This window comes from Lutjanus erythropterus, chromosome 11, assembly GCF_056507025.1.
Source record: "Lutjanus erythropterus isolate fLutEry1 chromosome 11, fLutEry1.hap2, whole genome shotgun sequence".
Lineage (NCBI taxonomy): Eukaryota > Metazoa > Chordata > Actinopteri > Lutjaniformes > Lutjanidae > Lutjanus > Lutjanus erythropterus.
In genome coordinates this window covers 17,824,326-17,850,817 of record NC_139327.1, presented here as the reverse complement: position 1 = coordinate 17,850,817, position 26,492 = coordinate 17,824,326, and the positions used below count along the sequence as shown (strand labels likewise).

The 26,492-nt window shown below is 39.8% G+C and overlaps 1 protein-coding gene across 3 annotated transcripts in view; it reads left to right on the top strand.

Moving 5' to 3' along the window:
- Positions 1-26,492, top strand: part of ltbp3 (latent transforming growth factor beta binding protein 3) — a 51,424-nt gene that overhangs the window by 5,389 nt on the left and 19,543 nt on the right. For all 3 annotated transcript variants that reach the window (XM_084731083.1, XM_084731084.1, XM_084731082.1), the window contains exons 2-7: positions 20,886-21,164; positions 22,930-23,093; positions 23,181-23,286; positions 25,353-25,439; positions 25,609-25,725; positions 25,844-25,999. In XM_084731083.1, coding sequence (XP_084587209.1) covers positions 20,886-21,164; positions 22,930-23,093; positions 23,181-23,286; positions 25,353-25,439; positions 25,609-25,725; positions 25,844-25,999 — 909 coding nt within the window. The remainder of the gene's footprint in view (positions 1-20,885; positions 21,165-22,929; positions 23,094-23,180; positions 23,287-25,352; positions 25,440-25,608; positions 25,726-25,843; positions 26,000-26,492) is intronic.

Here is a 26,492-nt window from a genome sequence, read left to right as displayed (position 1 = left end):
TGATATTTTTAGCCATGATAGCAGGGACGGCTCTGTGGATGGTGACTGTTAGTCTGTGGGTCATTCAGTCAGTCCACGTCTTTGGTCCAAACGGAAATGTCTCAACAACTATTGGATGGATTGCCATGAATTTGGTACAGACACACATGTAAGATAATGTCAGCGTAACTCGTAACTAATCTACATTACAATTACAATCATTAGCTACCCAGTTAGCTAGCATTTTGATAACAACAGCTAACTTAAGATGTGACCGTATCTTTTGCTCTTGTGCTCTTACAGGTCCTGCAGTAACATGTAACAAGTCCACCTCCAGTCATGCAAAATAAGTTCAGATACCTTGTTAAAATGGCTTACATATAGCTCTACACCTTGCCTTCATTTAGTGTTCAAGATTTCATGAATATGCAAATAGTCCCAGCCCTATCCACACACAACCCACTCCCAAATCCCCACCCCTATGCCCTATGTGGCTGCGCCTGGCTTCTCCACTGTTTTGCTAGCTAATCATGGTACATAGCTATATCCGACTTGTCCTGTGGGCTGGGTATCACAACTAATGATATGTGCCACCTTGATATTGGTTCCAGCCTGACTGAATCAGTTTGTGGACACATTAACTATTATCAAAATTTGTCTCACTTAGACAAGCCTAGCACAATGCATATCTAAGTACAGGAAGCAAGAATGCTTTTCCAGGTGAGCAAAGTCATGACCCCATGTTGAGTCTGATTGGCTAGCATGCGTTGCCTGTGATGGTTTGGCTCGTTTGGATTGGTTAGGATTAGCATGAGGAGTGAGACTGGGCAGGGTTAGGGTAAGAATATCACAGGGAGTCAATCAGAGAGAGGAAAGGAGAAAGCTGACCAAGGATCTGTAAGCTTGTTCAACTATTATTGAAGCACAAAGCAAAAAGGGATGGGATTTAGGAAGAGTCAATTATTAATATAAACATATTGACAAGAGCAGCCTTAAACAGTTTATCTGTCAACTTCTGTCAAATGTAAATAATTAAATCCTTAATTTGAGCAGTATATGTGATTATGTTGTCCCAGACTGATTGCTGAGCACAGCAGATCATTTCAGTCTGGATTAGTAGCTGTACATGAGGACAAATCACCTGAACAACAGGCTGCTCTTTTGTCCTTTGTATCCTATTTTACAGAGCTTATACACAGACAGGTAGAGATTATAGAATATCTGTTATGGTTAAGTAAGTAGCAGTTAGACTACAGTCCTGGTCACGTGTAATATACAGTGTACGGCACACATCACAGCAGTCCATCGATGTAATCATTGTTTTACACACAATCTCTGAGCTCTAGCATGCACTGCAATTCTTAGACTACATGCTTATCAGATCGGGAAACTTTATCATTAACAAGTGAACACTTACTGCATGTCTGCATGACATGAACAGGAATATGCCAGAAATTTTTTGATCATATGTTATCCACATGTCATTAATACTGATCTGCCTCTCTTTGTACACTTCCTAAAACTGATGAAAGCATGGAAACTTGAAAGCCTCAAGGCACGTTGGCATGTAGAGAAAAGTTGACGTTTACAGACTGATATGCCTTTTTCTTGGATTGTACATCGCATCAATGTACGTCGTCAGTGGGGCTCTGCAGGGGCATGGTGAGCGTTTGTGCCAGGAATAAAAGAACGAGTGCATCTTGGCATGTGAGAATGGCTGCAAATACAATTAGTACTTCTCAAAATTGTAACAACCTTGAATGAACCTTTGCATGCTCATCCCATCTTCCATATCCTTGTGGAACCTGAACCTGTTTACTGGCAGATGAAGACTTTCTTTATAATTATCTCCATGTGTTTGGCTGACAAAATATCCAAAGGCCAGCTTTCATGCTTTTTTTTAATCCTCAACAGTTGAAAGCTTGGTGTAAATTGTAGGATAGGGAGAAGCAGAGGAGGTTACAGGGTGATCTTTTTTTTTTTTTCGAAAGAGACTGGATGTTTTTGTTTATGTTTGTGCATCTGTTTCATATTTTGTCCACTTATGAAAAGAAGAGTTATATTTTCAGTAGTCATCAAATGTTACCTTTCAAAATAAAGTGCAGTGGCGGGTAGAGCACTGAAAATCACATAAAAGTATAATTAGTCCTATACAAATGATTCAAGTCAAAGTGAAAATTACCATTTCAGAAATCTACTCAAGTAAAAGTAAAAACTGTGCCTGGTTAATAAATTACTCCACTCTTATTTTCCATTTTAATATTTTTTAGGATGTACTACAGTTGTGTTCTGCCCCTTTTTGTTCTGTACTCCAGTTGAGCAAGCCTGGTACCCAGCAGAACCTCACTTAACTTTCTTCTTTCTTGTTTCCTGTATTTAGATATACTATTTGCTAGGCCTGAATATGTTGACAAGAGAAACAATGTGTATGGTGCTGCTGGGGGACATGTGAAAGTGACATATATAAACATCTTAAGTTAACTAATGTTAGCAAAATACAAGCTAGCAAGCTAATACTTGATGTAATTAGCTAGCTGACTGGCTAGTATTTTGCTAATATTAGCTATCTAACAACTTAGTTAGGTAACGACTAATGTAGATTAGCTAGCTAGTTAGCTGCCTAGTTAGCAAGTGTTTCATTAACATAAGCTATCAGATGTAACTAGCTAGCTAATGATTGATGCAGATTAACTAGTCAGCTAGCATTTGCTAACATTGGTTAACTTAAGATGTAGCTATATGCCTATGTCATTTTACAGGTCCTCCAGCAACATCTTTTAACCATCTTCAAAATTAGTTTTTTGTTCAACATAGACAAGCCTAGCACACAGCATATCTAAATACAAGATGAGATAAGTTCATGTCAGTAACATCAAAGATTAACATAGCTAAAGTTGGCTAGCTAAATACATCACCTACAGCATGTGCAACTCCTTTCAATGTGTTTGTGGAGGCTGAAGGATCAGTTTTTAAAAGCTGATTTCTCAGTGTTTTTGGGAGGCACTTCAACATGTAACTGTCGTCTTTTTTTAGATTTTGGTACAAAGTGTGTGGCCGGATGTGGCCAAGGATTGTCGCAGAAAGCTGCCTCCTATCCTTTCTTGCTCCGTCATCGTGGCATCATGGTCAAAAGACAGGTGGTGCTTATTTTTCTTTCTGGCAAAATTTAGAGCAGGCTAATTATAACGAGATATAAATGGCAAATGTAGCAAAGTAAAAAGTAGACTACTGGCTCAAAAATAAACTTGAGTAAAAGGAGACACATAAAAATCAGTGTTAGCATGCCTTGGTTGTTCTAACTAAAGTGTGTTTTCTCCAACCAGAATTAGTCTGTGTCTAAGTTTTTGCTGCTGTTGCTAGCACAGAGGCATCCCATCTATCAGCCTCACTGACAGCAGCTGCTCGGCCCCCAAACGGCCCTTCGAGTCTCTTCTCTCTGATTCTCAGCAGCGTCCCCTTGTTATCAGGGTTCCAGACGTCCAGGCTGCTCTTCATTCTCATCTTCTTCTGGAATAACTCAAAGCTAAAGCAGGGCCTCATGTTGCATAGGAAGTGGTCTTATCATGTCCCATTCTGGGCTTGTCTCCCCTAAAATGGGCATCATGAGCAGCGGATTTGGCTATTTCAGGATTTCCCATGTGGTTCTGTATTTAGAGTGAAGTGACAGTAGTAGCGCTGTGGTTTGTTTTGGTTTTCTCTTGGCATGGGTCAGAGGTCCATGGGAGCCTGAAAATGAAGTCAAGTCAGTCAAACGCAGCAGACTGAGTCGCTCTGCTTTCTCTCTATTTAGGAGGTGAGTTTATTTTAACTTTCAAAGCCCTCTGCTCTTCCCCACACACTCGTCTTTCTCTTGTGCCAGCGTTGGAGAAGGCGGTCTAACACGGGGCAACCAAAAACCTGTAGCACTCTGGGTTTTTGCCACAGGTTGGAATGAGCTCAGAGGCGAAGCTGGGCATGGCTCCTGTGCTCACACCCTCTCAAACATAAACACACACGCACGACCGACGCTCACGCACATTCATTTGCAGCTTATTAATCATGAAAGCTTCTTACTTTTGGTGAAATGCCTGTTTGTCTTGTGTGTTTGCAAACTGATCATTACCTCCGTTCTATCAAGGCTGTGTTTTAATATTTATGGATGCACATTCTGTCACCCCCTCCCTTTATCTATTTATGCATGTTGCAAAAATAATACATCAGGTTATTTGGAGACTGCTGTTCTCATTAAACTTGTAGCGCTGTTTCAGAAGTGGGATGTTATCACTACTGTTTCAATGCATTAAAAAGCTACATGAATATGTACAAGTTATATGCTGTATGTGTTAATAGATTAGACTTTTATCTATTTGGTAATTTTCAAAAAGAACACTGTGTTGGAAAAAAAAAAGTCCAGATACATAGCAGACAAAAAACTTAAAGGGACCTACCATGTAGGAGACCTTACGATGGCAGTGAAACTCACAACAAAACGTGAAAGGGTGTATCTAGAACCAGCGTTTGGTTTGCCTGGTCTGGACTGCTGTAGAAACACGACGGTGCAACATGGTGGCCTCCATGGAAGGGAATCTGGTGTCATATTCAGGTATCCCTCGGTACTCGCTTGTTAACCTGTAAAAATATTGTGTTCAGTAATGAGAACAATAATATAAAGCATACAATACAATAATATGTCCTTTTTTTCCTGGAGAAATCAGAAATGAAAATGGTGTGCAATGTTTTCGACATTTAAATCTGCTAAGCCTAATCAAATGGCACGATTACATTTGAAAGCCCACAACACAACCTTTGACCCCACATCTGGCCAAATAATGAGATGCTGCTGTATGATTGGACAACAATCAAACCAAGACCGAGGGCAAAGTTGTACATTTTGGAGAAATTTGGTGGCATTAGGGATTGTGAGAATAATGCTGTTGGTGGTTTTGCTGCTTGAAAAAAGTGCTAAAAGTATTCACTTTTGGTAGCTGCAAGCTAGCGACATCGTCATTGTGGAAACTGCAGGAGCACAGCTGCTGCGTCAATTGAGAAAACAAGTGAGTGATTGTGCATAAGTACTTAATCTCAGGTCATGTCGAGGGACCTATATTAGCGGTTCTGGATGGGTCTGGAATTAGCTTGGAGATAATTGCTGGTAACGGGTCCATTTTGGTTCTCAGCTTTGTGGGTGCGGGTTTTTAAACTGGACCTGTGCAGGACTCTACCATGCCCATTTTAAATATAAAGAGCTCACACTGACAAAAAACAACAATTCATATTTTCAGGTGATCATAGACAAATGAAAACATACTTATGAATATTATATTCCATTTCTGCCTCATCCTGCCAAGGCCTGGCCACACATATACGAAATTAGAGTAGTAGCCTTTGCCTGTCGTGCCGAAGAACCAACACCAAAGTTGAACTCAACGTGAAAAAGGAAACGAATTCATGGCCACTCCACTTAATTTGCACATGTGTGACTGTGGCCTAAATCTTAGATGCTGAACCTTTGAACACATGGTTTATCCTTTATATAGATATCTGAAAACTTGTTGGTAAAAGCTTTAAAACGGTTTTAAAAAATCCGCAGACACTTCTGTGTTTACATTTGTCAAGATAGTGGCAGAAAAAACGCATGATTTGAGTAGAAGTTTCCCATGAAATCAGACTCCTCCATGCCATCACTCACTGCACAAAGGAAAGACAATTCTGCTGGGCAGGTTGAAAACAGCATCACATTAAATTAAGTTTGGAAAACAAAGCAGCAATTAGGCACTTTTTGGACTCTCACAAGGGAACAGTGTGTAGATTTGTGTGTGTGTGTGTGTCTAAGTGTGTTTGGTGCTCAAGAGCAGTGTACTGAACCCAGCTCAAACAAACAGCCTTCTTTGCCATCTTTAACACTCTCCTCCCATTTGCTTAGCGAGGGGGAGAAACGGAGCAGTTATTTAAAGCCGCGCAGAGGAATGCGAGCGCTAGGGACTGCACCCACACCGTGCAGGACCCTGTAGCTGTAGCGATTAGCCAGGGTAAACAGAATAACACGGCCTCTGCCAGCGCTGCCTGCTGCCACGGCCTAGCTGGGCCTGTGCAGTCTAACAGACGTTACCTGCCACGCGCTCCAGCGCTGAGTGCTGAGGATCCCGCAGGGCAGGTATCTGACATAATCTCAGCAGAGCACTGTCAGCACTCTACCTGCCTGCCCTCCGGTCCCTATAGCCGAAGCTTTTAGACAGTCATTATATGACATCACCCGTATCTGGGCCAAGATCCTGTCTGACTCTCTGGCTCTCTTTCCACAAACATCTCTGCCAGAGGGGAGTGACAGGCTAACGCTGGACTCGTGCCCACCCAAGAGCTATTGAAACCACACCACATATTTCCATGACACGTGAAAATCACATTGTGCAAGGCAGAGTTTGATTTAGATTTGGATAATTGCAAACCTCCTTGATCCGTCCTGATCTTCCTGATCATGGCTGCTCCAGTTTTCTCTGCTCATCGCCTTCGTCCAGTTTCTGTTAAGGTTACCAAACTGTTGTTTTAGGCTGACTGTGAGTGGTAATGAAGGCCTTTGGTGAGATTGGTCAACTCTGGCAAAGGGCAGCACTATTGTTTAGATAGCTGAGGCCGAGGCCGTTCAGAGTTTCTGGGGGTTGACGGAGCACAGAGAGTTCTGCAGGGAAGAGCAGGAGGAGGGATGCGTACGCAGGTTTGTGTTTTCAAAAGGCAGTGATTATGTCATTTACTCCCAATGTCTGGCTCAGCTGGAGGAGTCTGACCCACTTCATACGTTGCTCTCTCTCTCACTCCGTGTGGTATGTGGTCTCTCAGTGCCAGTCGATGGTAGGCGTATTTGGGGATGCGGTTTCCTGCTTTGGAGCTGATGGTGACGGGAAGCACGTCATATGACGATAGCCAGTCCCTCTATTCTCTTTTTAAACTGTGGCTTTAGTGGCAACTGTGTTTACTGTTTATGGGGCCCAGCACTGTTTAGTTCTCTGAGGCCAGAAAAGATAGTCTTGGATAGTAGTAGTAAACCATATCAAGGAGCACTCATGGAAATATTGATTTAGTGTTAAATGATCCAATATGTTTGAATCAAAGTGAAAATATCGATCATCGTCTTTAGGATACGTCATTATTTTGAAATTCCCATGGCATGACTGTGTCACAAATGTCTGAAAGAGTTCAGTTATAAAATTGCTGGATTGTAATTTAATTGCTTTTTGTGATCTGACTTAGATGTAAGTGAATGTATTAAATGTACTCATTTTAACGGTCTGATATCGACCGCAGGCCCCTGAAATGAATTAAAATATACAGTGACAGTCTTTTTAATATTAGCAAATATTTATCATTGTCTTAAGAGTCAATATAATAATGTATTGTGATGAAATTTTTTGTTTTGCATCCCTAGTGGTAATGTCAAAATGTCACTCATAGTATTGAGCCCATTGAGAATGACCTTCCAACACACCTCTGTGCAGTCTTAAGCTGCTTGTAGTCCATTGTTTTGGTTCGCGTTAACAATATGTATGGTCATACATCATAATATTTAGGACTGGGTATGGATACATGATCCAAGTGGAATCAACCCTCTGAAGATAAAAATGTATGTACGGTTGAAGAGGACTTGTGCCCTCTGTAGATGTCCTATTCTAAGGTAACAAAAACACAATAATTCTTATTTTCAGAGGATTATACACTAATGAAAACATACTCACAAATATTATATTACATTTCTGCTATATTCTGCCAATGAAGCCCCATAAATCTTACACCTTAAACTCATTATCTCATTAGTTTGAGTGTAAAGTGTAGTTTGAGTTTCTTTTGGTTGCCTGGCAACCTCATCTTGTGATGACAAGATGTATGATTATGATTATGATGGTGAATAATTGTCTGCTGGCAGATCTAATTAAAAAGGTGTAAGAGAGAAAAGATTTTTGTGTAAATATGTTATACCAAAATATTTCTACATTTAATTGGAGGTAATTTGTGAGGGTTTCCTCTGTTGAGGCTGCAGTCTGAGTTGTAGAGTCTAGTGTTTAGTAATATGACAGTGTGTCTTAGAGGTCTGCATGTGCGTCCTTTATCACAGTTAGATTATAACAACAGTAAACAGCAATTGAGACTGGGCTCACTGTGGTATTGTAATGTGTATTTCTGTATCAGCTGATGTGGCCATGAATTTCTGAGTGAATTTATTCAGACTGCCACTGAATCATAGTGAAAGTGACTCACTGGGCATCGCCACAGACTTTGGTGTCTGATTCTTGCAGACTGACCAGAATATGAGTGTGTTCAAAGACAGAGACAGATCAGACCATTGTATCATGTGTATGGTGAGGGATGATGTGTGCAGTAGCCTTCAGTTCAGTGAGCTGGGTTAGCTTTTGAACTGTGGTTTGTAGGGCTGTAATTTGTTGTTTTTGTGCTGGGAGGGTGCGGCTGCGGCTGAAAGGACGCTGTGGAGGGAGGGGGCTGAAGATGCGTCATCTCCAGACAGACGGGAGTGAGTGGGTGGGTGGTCACAGGGCACGCGAAGGGCAATCTTTCCATTCTTTCTATGTCTTTCTTTCATTCTTTCTTTCTTACTTTCTTTCTCTCTGTTTGTCATTACACACATATGCCTGCAAAGACATTTTTTCTGTTCAGACAAGTATAATTTTCCCACTACCAGTTATTACCTATAATTTGGTAAAAATATGAAAAATGTGTGTCTGGTTTCTTTTTAAAGTATGTCCTGTTTAGTTACACTAGGGCTGCTTACTTAACAGTTGAGGAATGTACAGTATGTTTTTCCTTAAAGGAAAAAAAAAGTGTCTGGGAATCACAATAATCCTCCTAAAACGTCACATCACTTTTCTGGACTTTCTCTTCTGCCTCCTCTTGCTTTTTCCTCCTCACTTTGACAAAATCCATGATATATATGACAAGATATCCTCCCATTACTGTCTCATGCTGCGGGCAGATCTGTCTATGTCCTCCTTGAGTGAATCATGACATAATGACGAAGCAGCTCTCACTCGTATGTCACATGAAACACTCTGATGAGAAAGAGCTTGGAGACAGACTTTTTCCCTTTCTCTTTGTGTCTTTATTCAGATCAGTTTGCTCTTCCAGTCAGAGTGAGTGCTGCTTGGGAAAATTATACTCTTCCTGGATGTCTTGGAACGTACCTGCAAGCTGACGTTCAATATTAAATTAGGTTTCAAAGCTGGGATGGCAAATTATAAAGTCAACTTTGAGTGTTCCCTCAGCTGACTGAAGACTGTAAAAAATCAAACTCATGTTTGGTGGAATCAACTAATTTTTTCTTATTAACTTACATAAATATACAAGATTTATTGTTTTATAAGTTATTTTCAGAACACACATAGAGAACATACAGAATGCACCGTACCAAGTTCAATCAACTCATTAATTTAAGTTTCTAAAGAAACAGCAGACTTCCCAGCATGCATTGTCAACTCTCCAGAGACCCTTCATTTTTAAAAATAGGAGAAAACATATATGACAATATCTTGCTCTGCCTCAAATACATTTTAAGATAAGCATGGTTGCTTTGCAACATTGACAAAAAAAAAAGTTGTTTTGTAGATATTCTCTGATATTTAATTGTATTTCTTTTTGTGCACTAAATCAATTCACTGGGGCAGACTGGAGTGTTTCTAGGGAACAGGCCTCACTGTGCAAAACACAACTTTATAACCTCATTCACTGATTTGGGTGAAACTGGATCATATTTTATGGAGACAATATTTTCTGGTTTCTTGATGTCCTCTGGCTGCTCAACTGATTAAAGAGATTTTATGATCGACAAGTAGCTTTGGCTGACTTGTTGCTAAAGTAGCTGCTGCCACTAGCATGCAACAACCGGGCTCAGTAGTCTCACAGCCTTGACAGGGAACACTGAAGTAATTTAGATAGATAGTGTTACTTGTTGCCATCGAAACATAGCTAACCACTAACTGCCATTAACTCAATTAGTTGTGACTCAGCCCTGGTGTGTTAGGAGCCAGTCCCGGCAAGAAAACCACCTCAGTAGCCTGTTCCCAGTTGTCGAACTGGCCTCTATTGGTCTTGGAGGCTGTTTTGCTCCTGGTCTTGCCGTGTTCAGTCTGGGAAGTCTGGGAAAAGTCAGCTAATAGGACCACTCTTCTTCCGACATTCATGGACCGTTTTAGCTGCTTGGCTGGGGGGTGTAATACACAGTGCTGTTTGCTACTGTAAATGCTAATCAATGCCTGTGACAAGTCTCTACCTAACTGCCTGTTTTACTGGAAAATAAACAGTCTGCAAACCATTTCATGGGAACTTAAAGCTTACTAAACATGTTTTCCCAAATCCAACTGACTTAGTAAGTTTATCTTATCAGAGAAGTTTATTTATTTTGAATCATTAAAAATTTACCTCAACTTTTCATATTTAGAAAACCTAAAATTTTAAGGCAACTTCAATACTGTATATTTAAAGTTAACTGTATTTTTACAGTGAACCCATATTATAGTAAAAAAAAAATGTGGCTGTATATTTAATAGCAGTGCAGTGTGTCACCATTCAAATTGTTAATTACAATTAATAAAATTATTAAATCACTTCTTTGTGCAGATTCAAGATCTTTGAATGGGATCCTGGATCGCTCTGAACCAGGACATGTGGAAAATCATGTCCATGATAACACATACTGTGCAAGTCCCTCCCCTGCTCATGCCTCACATTCATTCAGACCACCAAACAACTCTAAGGTGCGTTTGATTTTTAATAACACACCACCTCTAGTCTCAGGAATGCGTTAGATCCATAAAGACAAAGGCGTGGTACAGAACAGAAGAGAGGGCGGCTGCCTCTCAGACGCTAAGCTAAGTGACGGGGAGAGTCAATGAGCGATTTTCGGATCATAAATTCTGCTAATGAACTCCGAAGTGATGATTTAAAGGGAAAGTCCGCTGGAAAGTAAAATCCTTGTTATGATCTCAACTTTAAAGCTTTGTGCTCTTTTCCGTATGTAATGTGGTGCAGTCACCTAACCACAGCAGCTCTCCGGGAGACAGTACACCCTCCACTTAATAGCTCTCACACACACGCACCAACACACCCATTCACATATAAGATCTGCAGAAAACATTAGTAGTGTTGCTCAAGCTTAAATGAAGGAGGCAGATGTGAAGGAGAGGATTGACTGTATGTGTTATATAACATACAAATTATTCAGTCCTCCTGCAGCTCTGAAGACAAACAGACGTGAGACAGTTAAGTTAAACAGAATCCACTAAGCAGGATAATATAGACATGTTTTAATACCACTTGTTGTTGTTGAGAGGTTTAGTCTGATGCTCTGTGGAGCTGTGTTGAACCTGGGTGCTCTGCTCTCCTCTGAAAGTGGATGTGTTTAACTGACACTGAATAATGTTCAGGGAGTTCATGAAAAATGAACTAGCTGCAGTGGTGGAAAATCTGAAAATCTGTACTCAAGTACAAGTACTATTACATTGCTAAAATATTACTCAATTACAAGTAAAAGTACTAGTGTTAGAAAAAATACTTAAGTAAAAGTACAAAGTACCTGTCAAAAAAACTACTCAGAGTATTACCAGTAGTTAAAACACTAACAAACAATTAATCATTAATAATTGATTTGATACAAAACAAGTGTTTTTTCCCCTCATTCAAGTTTGTATTTCCTTATTCAACAAATGTCTCCAGCAGACAAAACAAGCTAGATGAGGTGCAGTTACTGCCATGACTATTGATTAAATATCCATGAATACATTTTTAACTGGTTAAGATCTTAATGAAAAATCAATTAAAGATCAGTCATTAAATATACTTTTTTTGTTGTTTTGTTTTGTTTATATGTCCTGATTTTCATTGGCTTTTTTGCTATCAAATCACTTTATTGGCTACAAAAATGCAGATAAAAGATCTGGATATGAATTCAAATTATACTCAGTACTCAACTATGTTTTTAAAAGCAACTACATAGATTAAATGGCATAATGAATTCTTAAGTACAAAAGTGTACAAAAGTAGAGACTTGAAAATCTACTCATAGAAGTACAAGTACCCCAAAAAACATTTGATTTGACATTTGATATTTCATAATCCAATTCTGTGTTTAAAATGAAATTACAGACTTTATAAATAACATTACACAGGTTACAAACTGTAGTTTAGTTAGAGATACGATGTCGCTTTGTGCACCGTTTTAGGGGAAGTGATATTGAGTCAGTAAACATCCAGTATTTCACTGTACAGCATACCAACAAACTGCACTGAGACAAAAACAAGGCATCCTTCCAACATCCAAGTCACCCAAAAAACTGAACTAACCTTCACATCAAGATTACATAAAAATATAATTTTGTGTTTCTTGACTTATGGTAAAACTGACAGTCACAGAAATAACAGCCATGATCCACCAAACTGAATGTCACGAGCACTACATGCACCTATAAGCAGTGTAGTATAAGGATGCTCAGATTAAGTCGATCAGTTACTGTCTGTGATGTGCCAGGCATAAGAAAAAACAAATTAGAGGAGGTCGTATTTTAAGAATTAAGTCAAAATGTTGAGAATAAAGCTGAAATGTTAAGCTGAAATGACATTGTTCTCAACACTGACTTTATTCTTGAAATGTATAATAGGAAAAGCTTTCCTCATCTCTTTTTTTCCTTTTGTCTGGCCCTAAAACTCTTCCATACATGACAGATCTACATCAAACAAAATTTTCAAAGTTGTAAAATATTGAGTCACAATGGGTTGCAGACTCCCTGGTCTCATGTTACCACAAAAAACAATTTAAGTGCTTTGTATGTGAGATAAACAGATTCTAAATTCAGAAAAGAGTATCAGATCCGTAATCTATATTGGTATTGTATTGGTACTGATACCCTGATTTGGAGTATAGGAATCAAGTAAAGATTGTACAGAGAGGTGTGCTGGCAGTTGCAGCTGTGTCTTTTACTTTGCACTGTGTTGCATGGCATCGCACTGGGTTGATTTAACAAATGATCTCATTCTCACGATCCCCACCCAAGAAATCTGAACCCTGATTCCTCCCTGTTCCTTTGTGGTTGTCAGTGTGGCACTGACCCTGATGTGCTTCATCAGCCTGCATGTCTCATTCAGACACCTTCCCAGCAGCCAGACGGGGCCTCAGTCAGCCCAGACTTTCCCTACACACTCTGTCGTCTCTCCCAGTCTCTGTGGGTTTAGATTGTGTAATCATATTTGGAAAGAGGTTCTTTTCCTGACTTTCTGTGTCTGTGATCCTAATTTTCAACCCCCGCATCTTTCCCGGTTTCCTCTCGTTCTAAATCCAGTACTGAGACGAAATCTGAATCATGGAAACTGGAGCTCTTAGTATTCTGTCTTCTTCCTGCCATGTGTGAGCTTTCCAGCTCAACTCTGCATGTTGCGGCCTGCACTCAGTCCTCGTGGTTAAAGACCACTGTCACATGGTGTTAGGTAGTGGAACGCTGCTTCTGAAGTATCCATCTTGCTTCAGATTCATTCATTTTACCTAACAGTTGAGTGTTTTCATTGAGATCTTTAATTTTTCTGCCTGACTTTCACTATGTGAGGATGTCCCTGCTGTGTTTAAAGTGATCTAGTCCCCTAATTATGCTGCAACCCAGACTCCCTGGAAGTCCACGTATAATTACCTCCATGTGTGCACACTTGGCTCAGCAGCAGAAAGAGGCCTCCTCTCCTCTCCTCTCCTCTCCTCTCCTCTCCTCTCCTCTCCTCTCCTCTCCTCTCCTCTCCTCTCCTCTCCTCTCGCATATTTGTAGGCCGCTCTGTGGCACTTTGTTTTTTTGAAAACTAAAGGAGTACACTCATCGGAGTGCAGATTTCAACCAGACAGCAGCCTAGCAGTTGATGATTATTTGCGTCCGTTACTGGACAAATTACCAAAATTAACAAATGTACTAAAATGAAAAAGAATATTTGTAAACCATACTTTATTTTCTGTGGTAGAAGAGTACTGGTAGTAATGGTAGTTATTGTTTTAGTAATATTTGTTGTAGTTGTTATATTTGAAGTAGTAGCAGTTGAAGCAGTGGCACTTCAATTAATAGAAACCAGCATATAAATTTGAATTTATTGTGTTTCATGATACATGTTTCTTCAGTGTAAACCTCAGCCATGGATTAAAAAATTTCAACAATTGAGTTGATGTTAGACATTAAGAAACGTCTTAACCATCAATGACTATGTTTAGACACACAAAACATTATATTTTTTGTCCCTTAATTCAAAAATGATAATTCCTAAGATGTGACCTGTATCAAATTCAGACTACTGTCAATCTGAATAATAGTGGTTAATTGTTGTGCATGTAAATAGTAATAGTCAGAGTTTAGGAAGGCCTTGGTAAGGAGGGAGAGGAATATTGCTGTGCACTGAAAGACAACAATATTATGTTGTATTTATTTGGCAGGGAGGTTATGATTACATTGGAAAGGGCCTCGGGAAAGGGTGGAAATAATTGGTGAAATAATTGCTGAGAAAACATAGTTAAGGAGACTATTGCACTGACTGAATAAATTTGTTTGTAATCTTAGTAAAAGATGGAGTTATGTGGAGTCATAACACAGTCACAAGTACTTACAAATACCGAAGTTGAATTCAAATGATTGGTTTGTCTTAGTTTTATTTGTCTTCATTATACACTTCAGGGCTTGTGTTTGTCTCCTTCTTGTCATCTGTATTTCTTCTGTGTGATGTGAAGCACTTTGGATCAACTGTGTTGTGTGCACAGTGCTATATTAATAAAGCTGAGTTGAGATGAGATGAATTGAGAATTGTTGCCATTACTTGTCTGTTATCTGGTCTATAGTATTTCACTAGTCAGTACTGAAAAATGCCCAACACACTTTCCCAGAGCCCAAAGTGACATTTTTAAATTGCTTGTCTGACCAACAGTCCAAAACCCAAAGATATTCATTTATTCCTTAAAGGAAGAGTAGGCTTTTTGGGAAATATATGTGTTCTCTTTCTGGTGGAGAGTTAGATGATGAGAAATCTGATACCTGTATCATACATTGGTGTTAAAGTCTGTGTAAAGGAAAAATGGATTTTTCCTTCTAAAACATTATATATGTTAAAGCACAGTTGCTGAAAACATTTGAAAAGACTTAGAAATACTGAATTGTGGAGTTCAGGATTTTTAGGAGGATCTGAAGGCTCAGTTGTTGTTGTTATTGTTAACTAGTTGGGCCCTTCAACAACTGTGAGAATAGAACGGAGTGTGATGGTGAATTAGAATGTGAATGTGATGATTCGCTGCTCTGAGTGTGATGTCAAAATCTAGAATCTATGGTTTCTGGCACAACTGGTGTCAATGCTGTCATCTCAGTTATCAGCTTGGCATAGCGCATTAAAATCTTGTGACGATGCAGCAGATCATGGACACCAATGCATCCTTTAACCTGGACACAGCTGAGCCTCAGGCCTGCACCAGCAGCACTGAGCCTTCACAAGCGCTGGTCCACAACTCCTCCCTCACAGAGGATATTTCCCAGCTGCCCCTGCCTGCTACAGTCGCTGTCAGCAGTGACCTGGTGGAGGACCTGCTCGTCGAGCTGATGCTGAGACTCAACCCACTGAGGAGCTCCAGTGCAGCACGTCTGGACCAGCAACAACTGCTGACACTCTGTCTCCACCTGAGTGCAGTAACTCTGGAGACCTTGAGGACAGTCCCAGGCGTCTCTGTGGATGGAGACCTCCCTCCTCCTTCTTTCTGCAACACATGGAGAACTGCTGTGCTGCTCCAGAGCAGCCTCATGAAAAGGTTTGGCATGTCAAACCAGGTGAGGAGGCAGCTAGTGAGAAAAGACTCTGAGCTCCTGAGCTTCATCCCTTACCACATCATCAAGGCCGTCCTCGCAACATACAGGAATGACCCTGCCGATAAGTCCACCCCCTCCCAAGCACCCAGTGATGAGGAGAGCCAGTTGTTCTCTCAGTTTCTCCCTGAGGCTGTTAAGGAAGAAATGTTTGAGCAGCATGGATCCTGGATAAGGCGCACCAAGGTCTTCCAGAAGGCCTTCCCCAGGATTACAGAAGAGGATATCCTTGAGTACCAGCAACGCATCTGCACCCCTCGTCTGTCCAACCGCGATGTTGTGTGGGTAGACAAAAGATACTTTCTCCATGATTTCTATGAGGAAACTGCAGCTGATTCCAGCTCAAAACAGCTGCACAACACTGGAGACCAGGGTCTTGCCCCCACCACTGAGGTAAACTGCCAAAAACTACCCCAGCTTTGTCTTCTCCAGCTCATGGCTAGAGACTGTGATAGATCTCAGTGAGAGAAGCCACCATACAAAGTGTCCTGGTGGAACTTTTTAAAGGCAGAGACAGGAAACCACAGGACCAGAAGAACCAGGTCTTTGAGCATGAGATGGTGGAGCACATCCACTTGTTGCTACAAAAGGAGGCAAAGAAATACGAGAAAAACAGAGTCTTCCTCCGAAATCTAAAACGGCTGGAAGACCTGAAGCAAGAGCTCAAACTGAGCCATGAAGTGTGCCAACCAATTAAAGCCACCCTATACAAAGCTCTGCCCGACATCTGGCTGAGCAGACAGGGCCTGATGAAGGATGTTGAGATCGCCCTGGTGGCTTGCAGCCTCATAGCCACAGACATAATGAACCACCTCAAGCCGACTGGGAGTTTTCCGGCTGTCACCAAGCCTGGAGATGAGACTCCATATTCCCTCAACATCCCCATCAAAAGGCACGAAACAGAGCCAGAGAGAGAGCCGACCCAGCTGGAGCTGCGTCTGCAGGAGCAGCGAGCACAAGCCAGGAAGGAGGTCTTCGCTGCAGAGACATTCACAGAGCCACTTACAGCACCGGAGCCTGAAGAAAAACACAAGAGGAAGAAGAAGAAGTTCTTGTCTTGGCTCGCTAAATTGGCTAAATGGAGAAAGACATAGATGCTCAAACAAAAAGGCATGAAGCCTAAGTGTCAAGTTTTCTTTCTGTACATTTCTTTTGCTCCATTATTCAATTTAGTAAATGTGTTTGTAGAAATGAAATTTTTAAAGTTGATTTTTTTTTTTTTATTTCACTGGGAGTCAGTTGATTGAAGCTCTAGAGTCACATGTTCACAAATCTACTCACCGATCTGACACCACATACTTTGTTAGGCCTGAAATGGGACCCTGCTGCTTCAGTGTTTATTTTTTTGCGGGTCCACAGTAAAGTCTTTCTTTTGTGAACTGGATTGGACTGAACTGTTTTGGGATTGTGGGAAAAATAAAACAAAACAGACTCTTTACCAAGTTGACTGAACTCTGAGGGTTTTTTTTAATACACTTGTGTCAGATATACAAAGTTCAGATATGGGAATTAGTATCAAGAAAGAAAAAACGGTATGGGAACATCTCTATTTATAACAAACCAAATTTCATGAAAATCAGCTCAGAATTTACAAAATTTTATTTAAAAAGTCTGCATCTCTCATTTTTTTACTAGCAGATCTTGAATGCTTCAAATGCAGCTGTGCAGACGCATAGCAGAGATGGCAACAAAGCTAACAAAACAGGGATTTATTCATCCTTTATTGTGCCTAACTTTAGTGGATTGTAACATATTGGTTATGGAATTAATTTGCAGTTTAAGATGAGACAAAACTTTTCTATAGATTTCATTTTTTAAGCTACAAACAGAGGCCTAAATGCATTGAACTGTTTTGTCTGTAACATTAGTAAAGTTTACAGACATTCACATCAAAAACTGTCAAATATTGAAATTCTTGGTCAGTCTTAGGCTTATTTGTCTTTTTTATACTGCATAAGATTGTGACTAAAAATATTTTTTAGCATTAATTAACTCATCTATTATTTGATCTATAAAATTTACTTTCTGAGTATTGCAAAATACCCAGTGCAATTATCCACAGGACAAAGTTACATCTTCAGATTGCTTGTTTTGTCTGACCAACTGTCCAAAACCCAAAAATATTCAGTTATTCCTTAAAGGAATAGTTAGAATTAGATGAGAAGAAGACTGATACCAGTCTCATGTCTGTTAGACTGGAAACAGAGAGAAACAGCTACCTCGGCTCTGTCAGATGGTGAGAAAACCTTCCTAACAGACCTCTAAAGCTCATAATTAACATATTATATCTCATTTGTTTAATTAATATGACAGTTGAGGGTTTGCTGGGGGTTTATGTGTATTTCCTGGAGTCTCTGCAGGTTGCCTGGCAACTGCTTGATTAACCAGAAGAGGTCACTCAATAGAGTGCAGATCTCCACCAGGCAACTTGAATATCTGGATATAGCAGCTTTGCTATCACCAACATTTTGAGTAGAAACTCAAAAAACTCTAATTTAATCACATATTTTCATGATTAGCCAAGCCTTTTTTTTTAACATAGCAGTTGATGATGACTTGTGGCCCCCACCGGCCAGGTAAGAGGAGTGAGGAGTCAGCAGTAGGTAGCCCTGGGCGATAAAAAGATATTGTATGCATATTGTGATATGAGACTAGATACTGTCATAGATCTTGGATATCATTATATTGTGATATAGCCTAAGTGTTGTCTTTCCCTGGTTTTACAGGCTACATGTAAAGTAAGTATTTTCTGAGCTTAGTAGACTGTTGACATGTGATGTGGTCCATGTCCCCAAGTCCAACTTTATACACTGTGGTGAAATTGAATCTACAGCAGTGCATCATATTCTATAAGATCATCACTATTTGAGAATTTATGTTCTGTTATTTTAGAGATTTTTTTAAAAAAATTGAAACATATATTGTATATTGCAGCCTAAAAATATCAAAATATTATGTATAAGCTGTATCGCCCAGCCCTAGCAGTAGGTACAGATTCTATGTAGGTTTTATATAGGTTTTCAAAGGTTTTCAAAAAATTGTGAATCACTGCAACCACAAGAGATCCTTGAACAAAAAGTTTAGGCTAATTGGTCCAGCGGCATGCAAGATTAGCTACAGACAAAGGATCAAATACATGCATCAGGCTCACCCTCAGGCTTGGTCAAGATAATTATCAACATGGACTTTGTTCATGGCGGCCATATTAATATGAAATAGCAGGGTAAACACAGGTGTTACCAGTGATACTAATTAATGTCTCGTTCCAGTGAGCCAACATGGACAACAGCAGCACCCTGAATCTGTTTGACCTGAATGGAACAAACTTTAATTAGTATCATTAGTAAAACCTGTTTACTCTTCTATTTCATGTCAAAATGGCTGCTGTGAAAGTCTATTGTTGCAGATCATCAACTGATTAAATAATTCTTCCAGTTTCAATCATTTTGTGATTGAAAAAAGATGTGTTCATTTATTATGTTTTTGTTTTTAAGCACTTGTATGACTAGTTGGTGTAAAGTGTTAGTTTAAGAGTGCAGCATTTTAGGAGTGTGACTGCTTTGATTAAAGGATAATTTCTGTTTTTTTCACCACATTTTTCCATGTGATTGTGTCTAAGTGACTGATAGGGACAACATTTTTTTTAAATTCCCTCAGTATTGAGTGAGAGCGCTGTAGTCAGCAGAAACAAAACTGAGGTGCAGTGTTATCTCTCCAGGCAACTACGCTAACCTACGCGCTGTCAAAGTACGTCCACTCAGTCGGTTAGTCAGTTTGTGTTTTTATGTGACTTCATGTGGGGGTTTTTTGTGTTACCGTATGACTTTTGGTGTTTTAAAGAGTTAAAAACTGGCCGAGGCAGGGGTAGACCAGAGAGGTAAAATGACTGTTTTTGTAAAGTGAGTCTGCTTTGTGAAGCTCTTTAGTTTTAAATAAAAAGGATGTTGCTCTTTAAAAAAAAAGTTCCATCTATGTAGTGATCCTGTCAATAATATTGACAATTCTAATACCAGTCTGAGTCTGTCAGTGGCAAAACAAAGACTTTTTGTGGGTGTACTTTGATGGCGTGCAGCTGCCTGGGGGGATTACGCTGTAGCTTAGTTTTGCTTCTACTTGCTGCAGAAGTACCAATTTCAACAATGGTTGTCTCCATTAGACACATAGATACATAAAAATTGGGAAATTGAGTCAAGGTACTATTAAAAATAACCTTATTAACAGCACAAACTAAGGTATTGAAAGACCCAAATTGTCCCAGATTTTGGATGTCACCCAGCACGTGTAAAGAGTGCAGAGATGAGTTGGCCTTCCTAACTGACCTTTCACTATACTTCATTATCTGTCATAGTCTTCCTGCTGGTAGCGTTGTCTGGTTCCAGTTTTCTCTCCAATTTTTCCCTGGGTTCATTACTTGCTTGCTGTTTTCCCCCCAGCCTTGCTCTCTCTTTCACTCTCTCTTTCTTTCCTCTGATTGTTCTATTGTGGAAATTTCAAAAACAACTGGTCCGAACTTAAAATAAACACAATGGGAGACCCAATAAAACCACAGTGAATACTGTATATGCCATGAATCTTTCTTCAGCCAGCAGCTTTCCCATAGATGTTGAGATCTTTCCCATATGTGGGAATAAAGCTGTTAAACAGCTGACTTTACCTGCTCAGACACTGCTGCTGCTGACTGGCTGGAGGGACCCGTTAGTCTGTCAATGTGATGTGACTTTTTCAGTATTTTATGTGGTTCTGTTCATGCCACAAACTTTTCAGTCTGTCTGCTGTATTTATGTGATACAAAACTATATCATCACCCTGTTCACATGTTCGTTATAAACTTCAGTCTGTCTCTGAGGTAAATGGATCTCAAAAGAGCAATTCCAGATTTATGAGTAAATATCTACTGAGCAATTTTTCTCTCATTTTTTTTGTTAAACTTAATATTTGCTTGTATTGTGTGTAAGTTTTTCCTCTTCCTCCCATCTGGTGTGACTCATAGCTCTGAACTTTTGACCTGCGGGAGTCTCTGCCAGTCTCAGTATGACAACTCTCCCCCGTCTCTCTTTCTCTCCGCAGTTGTGTGTCCCCTGACGTGTATGAATGGAGGAGTATGCAGCTCCAGAAAGCACTGCCTGTGCCCGCCTGGCTTCACGGGGCGGTTCTGCCAGTTTCCACTCCAGCAGACGCAGCAAGCTCAGGCAGCACGGGGAAACAAGCAGCCTGTTTACCCCATATCTTTGAAGCCAGATGGCCTGAAACAAGGGGAGTCATCAGGCGTAACACGAACCCAGTTGATGCAAACACACTCAGTTTTCACCTTGCCCTTGTCACAACCAGGACCCCACTCGTCTGAAGGTATCTATCATTTACTTCAGTTAATGCCTGCACCCAGTTGCATAAACCACTAAAAATTTCAAACTTAATTTTGTCTCTTGGGAAAAATATTTCCATAAGCTAAGGGGTACACTTAGGAGCGTTGCATAAAGCCTCATTGGTTGTGTCTTTGTCTAAGACCGGGCTGCACCACCAAAGATTAATTTAATCTGAGATTAGTTCTAATCAGACTTCAGCAAAACCAGGTTTAAAATGAGTAAATCCAGATTTTAAATTAAGCAGAGCTCTGAAGGACAATTTGAAAACTTATATTTTCGGTAAATTCAAGGTTAGTGATGTAAACTGAAGTTAAATAGGGTTTAATCAATGTGGACATGCTTGCTTGCCCAAATTAAAATAGATAAATGAAGGTGCCATCAGGACCTAGCTGTAAAGTAGTGGGAAACTATTTTGGCTGCTCTGTATTCCTTAAAAAATATTTTATTGTTTCCTAGCTAGTTAATGGGTTAGTAAAATGTGACATTGTTTTCTAGCTAGCTAAAACTTTTAAGAAAACTATATATGTTAGTTTGCTTAATATTTAACAAGGGTTCCATTTTTGCTAGTAAGCAAAAAAGTAAAACAAAACAAACTAAAAAAATATATATTGTTTGCCAGCTAGCTAAAAAGTTAGTTAGCCTACTCATGGTAGCTTGGCAGAAAAGCTCAAATTTCTCCTCCTTTGAGAATAACTTGTTGGCCACATTATCAGCTGAAGTGAAAGAAACAAGAGACACATCATAAAACTTATTATCCAACTTCTTTTCGATTATTTTTCTCAATCCATCTCATGACAGCAATTTTAAAAGGTAAACCTCCTGAAGTGTAAGTTAATATTGGATCACATTTTAAATTCAGTCTTTAATCTGAGGATTAAAATCAGGTTTAAAATGAATTTGTCTTCATTTTAAGCCAGTTTAAAAGTTTGGTTTAACATAATTTAAAGTTAAACGTTTGTGCAGCCCAACAAGTGTTTAGACTGAGCCTTTTATGGCCGTTATCGTCACACTGAGCATTTCAGTTCATGTGGTTATGCGTCACTCACATCATCCTTTACATTGCTTGACAGTATAATTGTCAGCTTTAGCTTGCTTCTCCAAAATGGACAACAAAGGACACAAAGAGAAAAAAAGAGGCAAACTGGACAGAAGATGAGGATGTTCTACTGTTCAAAGAATATGGAAAGAAGAAGCCCAGTCCAGAGTAAATTTAACCCAGTCACAACAAAAACACACAAGCAGAAGATGTGGCAAGAAGTAACTGACAAAATCAATTCCAGAAATCTTACTTTGAAAAGAAGCACAGATGAAGTATTGAAGAAATAGTAAAATATTACAGTGACAGCAAGAGAGTAAACAGCCAAACATTGGCAGGAGTCGACAAAAATAGGTATGTTTTCAATAAAACAAAATTGCTAATGTAATTAGACAGAGTTATGTTATGTTAAGTTTGTCACGCTAGTTACAAAGTTGCTAGCGCTAATGTCAAGTCTATACTCTCTAACACTAAATCATCACATTATGATCCACAAATTAGGGACTGTTATGGGTCCCTTAACATTTTCTGTGGAATTAGATTTACATTTTCTTAGGCATTAGTTGAAAATTTAAGGGCAACCTGAGCGTAAGTGGTTTTATGCAACTGTGCACAAAACCTTTGCATCTCTCTGCTGTTTTCAAGTGGTGGGGAAAATATATTTTTGTGATACATTATGTTCCTTTGATTTCTTCCTTTTCTCTGTCTTCAGTGCAGATTAATTTACGTGTTCACCACACGCCAGACACCTCTGTAGTTATTCAACCTCTTGATGCATCGGAGGCCAAGCCTCCTCACAAGACAGGGCCTCGCCTGATCCCCACGAGACACAAACCAAAGGGGCGCTGCTTCCAGGAGACCACGCCCAAACAAGCTGTGAGTTCAGACAAATGATGCTTTGACAGACAGTCTCAAAAGTGTTTGTTATGCATTTTTACAATGATAATGTTTGTCTGTCTTTAGTGCAACAGCACGCCACTTCCTGTTCTGACCAATCAGGAGGATTGCTGTGGCAGTGTGGGGAATTCATGGGGACAAAACAAGTGTTATCAGTGCCCCAAACTGCCAAGTGAGTTACAGTGCGCTTCAAGTGATCTCTTTTCATCTTTTTTTCCCAGCTTTGTAGATAGCATCCACCATTTGTTTACCCTCATCAAGAGACTCTTTTATTCAGATGCGTGCAACAAATTGTTTTCTTTAAGAAGTACCGTGTAGATTTTTATGCCATCTACATCTTGTGTGTTCCTGGGAATAAATTATTGTTTATTGAGCCAAAAATGTCAAGCATTCCCAGCAATTTATACCTTCCACCTTGTGAAATTATGGCCCTGGATTAAAACAATCACTCTGTACCTCCATAAAAATGTGTACATGAAAGTTAGTGGTAAGGTAGGCAGTGTGTGAACAGTAGGGAAGGAGAAAACGGAAGAAATTATGGGAATTACGCTGAGACAGTGAGGCAGAAAAGGAGAATGTGGAAAATAACCCTCTACTTAAGCATGTTCCTATGGGCCTGCCCAGTGCAGGACTGTCATCACATTGCTGAAGATTGAATTTCAAGAAAATCTTGGCTACTCACGTTTTTCCACTCTGCTATTATTCCGTCTCTCAGTTCTGACTCAGACAATGCAGCCTTTGACTAAACCTGATACTGTACGTCTGTACGTCTGGTTAGTCTTCAGATAACTGGAGTCCTGCCCGGAGTTCTGTCTGTTTGGTTACGTTCATATCCATCTATAAGCTCCAACATTTTTAATATAAATGGCTAAAGTAAGCTGTGACTTTGGCCCTCTTTTCATTGTGCTTTCAAAATGTTCATGAGTGCAGTGTTCCTCCAGCTCTCTAATAAAACCGTCTTACATTTTTTTAATCCCTCATGGAAAATAGAACATTTTTTTTCTGTTAGAGGTTCTAGGCTCATTTGGTGTAAGAATAAGAACAATAATATTGTATTTTTATGAGTTCAAACATCAGGAAAGACTATTTAAATCTGCTGACAAGCTGCACTTCATCAAAGGCCTCATAAAGAAACTTTTATCAGAAAAAAAAGGAAAAGTAAGAAAAAGAATCTTTGTTTGTCCAATCAGAAAATCAAGCCAAACTGTTTAGAGAGTAGTTTGACACTTTGGAAATATGCTTATTTGAAGATCGATATCACTCTGAGATCACCCCACATAACCCCCGTAAGACAATAAACTGAGGTTTTTACACTTGTTATTTGTATCCATGAAACAAACAAGATAAAAGGTGTTAATGTGTGAGCTTTAGAAGTGCTGATAGGAGGATTTTACAGAGCCAGATTAGCATCCCCCTGTTTCTAGGCTTTGTGCTAAGCTAAGCTAATTAACTGCTGACTATAGAGTTAAGCGTGGATGGTGTATTTTTGTTGGCCAACCCAGAAGTTAGCATCACTCCGGTTCCCTCCACAGAAAGCCAATGGGGTTTGTCTATTGGAGTTTATATCAGTGCAGAAAATAAGCTCTGTGGCAGCAAGTTTATATAATACTGACACATTTTGTTCAGCAAGATCATTTTCACAAATGAGCCACATTTTATGATTTTTGAAGCATAAATGCAAGCGTAAGAAGTGAAAACTAGCATTAGACTATAAACAAATGACACCACTGAAGTCTTTATGCTAAACAAAACTAATCATTTCCTGGCTTCAGCTCCATACTTATGTACAGAAGAGCATCAGAGAGATGTTTAAAACCTTTCCTTTACACTTCTACCTTCTACATAATGTCCCAATGGCTGTGTTAAGTGGGTGCTGTTGTTGAATTGTCTGTTTCAGTACAAAAAGGCAGTTTGTGTCTCCAGTGCAGTGGATTCAGGAAAACACCTTGTGGGTGTTTAGTCAATAGCTGTTAAATTTTCAGACACTGTTAAATCATTAACATAACCAGATATTATAGACAATGATGTTGGGAATTCTTCATTTTTTACATGTTAAGTGCATATAGGAGCTGAAATTCTACTACAGCTATTTTAAAGTAGATTATTGGACAAGGATTTTACTGTTTTATTTTTGTTTATATGATATGATCTGCTGCCCTTCTCGTTACAGAAACACTATTTCACTTATGCTTTCTGCACCTTTCCCTCTGTGCTCTGTTGTGCCTTCTCCTCCCTCAGATGCATCAGTCAAGCAGACCATTGTGGAGGACTATGGCTCCACCTGTCCACAAGGCTATAAAAGATTCAACAGCACTCACTGTCAAGGTAAAACAGGCAGGATGTTGCTCAAAATAAGGACAAATCAGAGCTAAGAGCTCAACTTTTTCTGTTTTTTCTAGTTTTCATGTGCTTATTAAAACTACACTTAGCATGTGATAAAACTCCAGTATTAAATGCTTTCTTAATTTTTACCCCCCACCACCTGACCATGAAGATATCAATGAGTGCTCCATGCAGGGTGTCTGTCAGAACGGAGACTGTCTGAACACACTGGGCAGCTTCAAATGTTCCTGTAAGGCTGGTTTTGTGTTGGAAAGGAATCGATGTGTTGGTGAGTAAGAAGCCTATCTGGGTTTTCTCTCTTCTCTTCTTTTCTCTGATTATCTGATTATGAATGACATTAAATTTTCATTTTAAAATGGGATTTTCCCCGTTGCCTCCTCTGTCAGAGTCTCCTGCTGAGCAGGCTCAGTGCTTCCTGATAGCGTCTGAGGCCCGCGGCTGTGAACACGCGCTGCCGACCCCCCTCACCCAGGAGATGTGCTGCTGCACGGTGGGCAAAGCCTGGGGACGCAACTGTGAACGATGTCCTCAGGTGGGCACAGGTGAGTGGACGGAGACGCACAGAAGCAGGTACAGGCTGAGAACATGGACATTATGTTGCCAAGATGACATCGATCTGTTTGTCACTTTTACTTAAGAACAAATACACTCTTAGGTGTTAAGTAGAACCATAAAGGGTTCTTTGACTTTTTGGTTCCTGGTATAACACCTTATAGGGGTTCTATTTGGAACAACATAAATGGTTATATCTAGTGATATATATCCTGTGAAATGTTTCACCCCAAACCCCCTATGAGAAGTTCTAAAGGAGAATCTTTATATGATGTAATGGTTCCACGAAGAGTCCTCTCCCATAATTCTGTCCAAAAATCCTTTTATCTACTAAGGGGGGTAACAAGAACCCACCGAGGGGGTTCTGCAGAGAAGCTTTTTATTTTACAGAGGTCTTATCTAGATCACATCAGGGGTGTTTGTTTATATTCCAAGGGTTTCATCTAGAACCCACCCGAGACGTTCTACCAATAATGTTTTTAT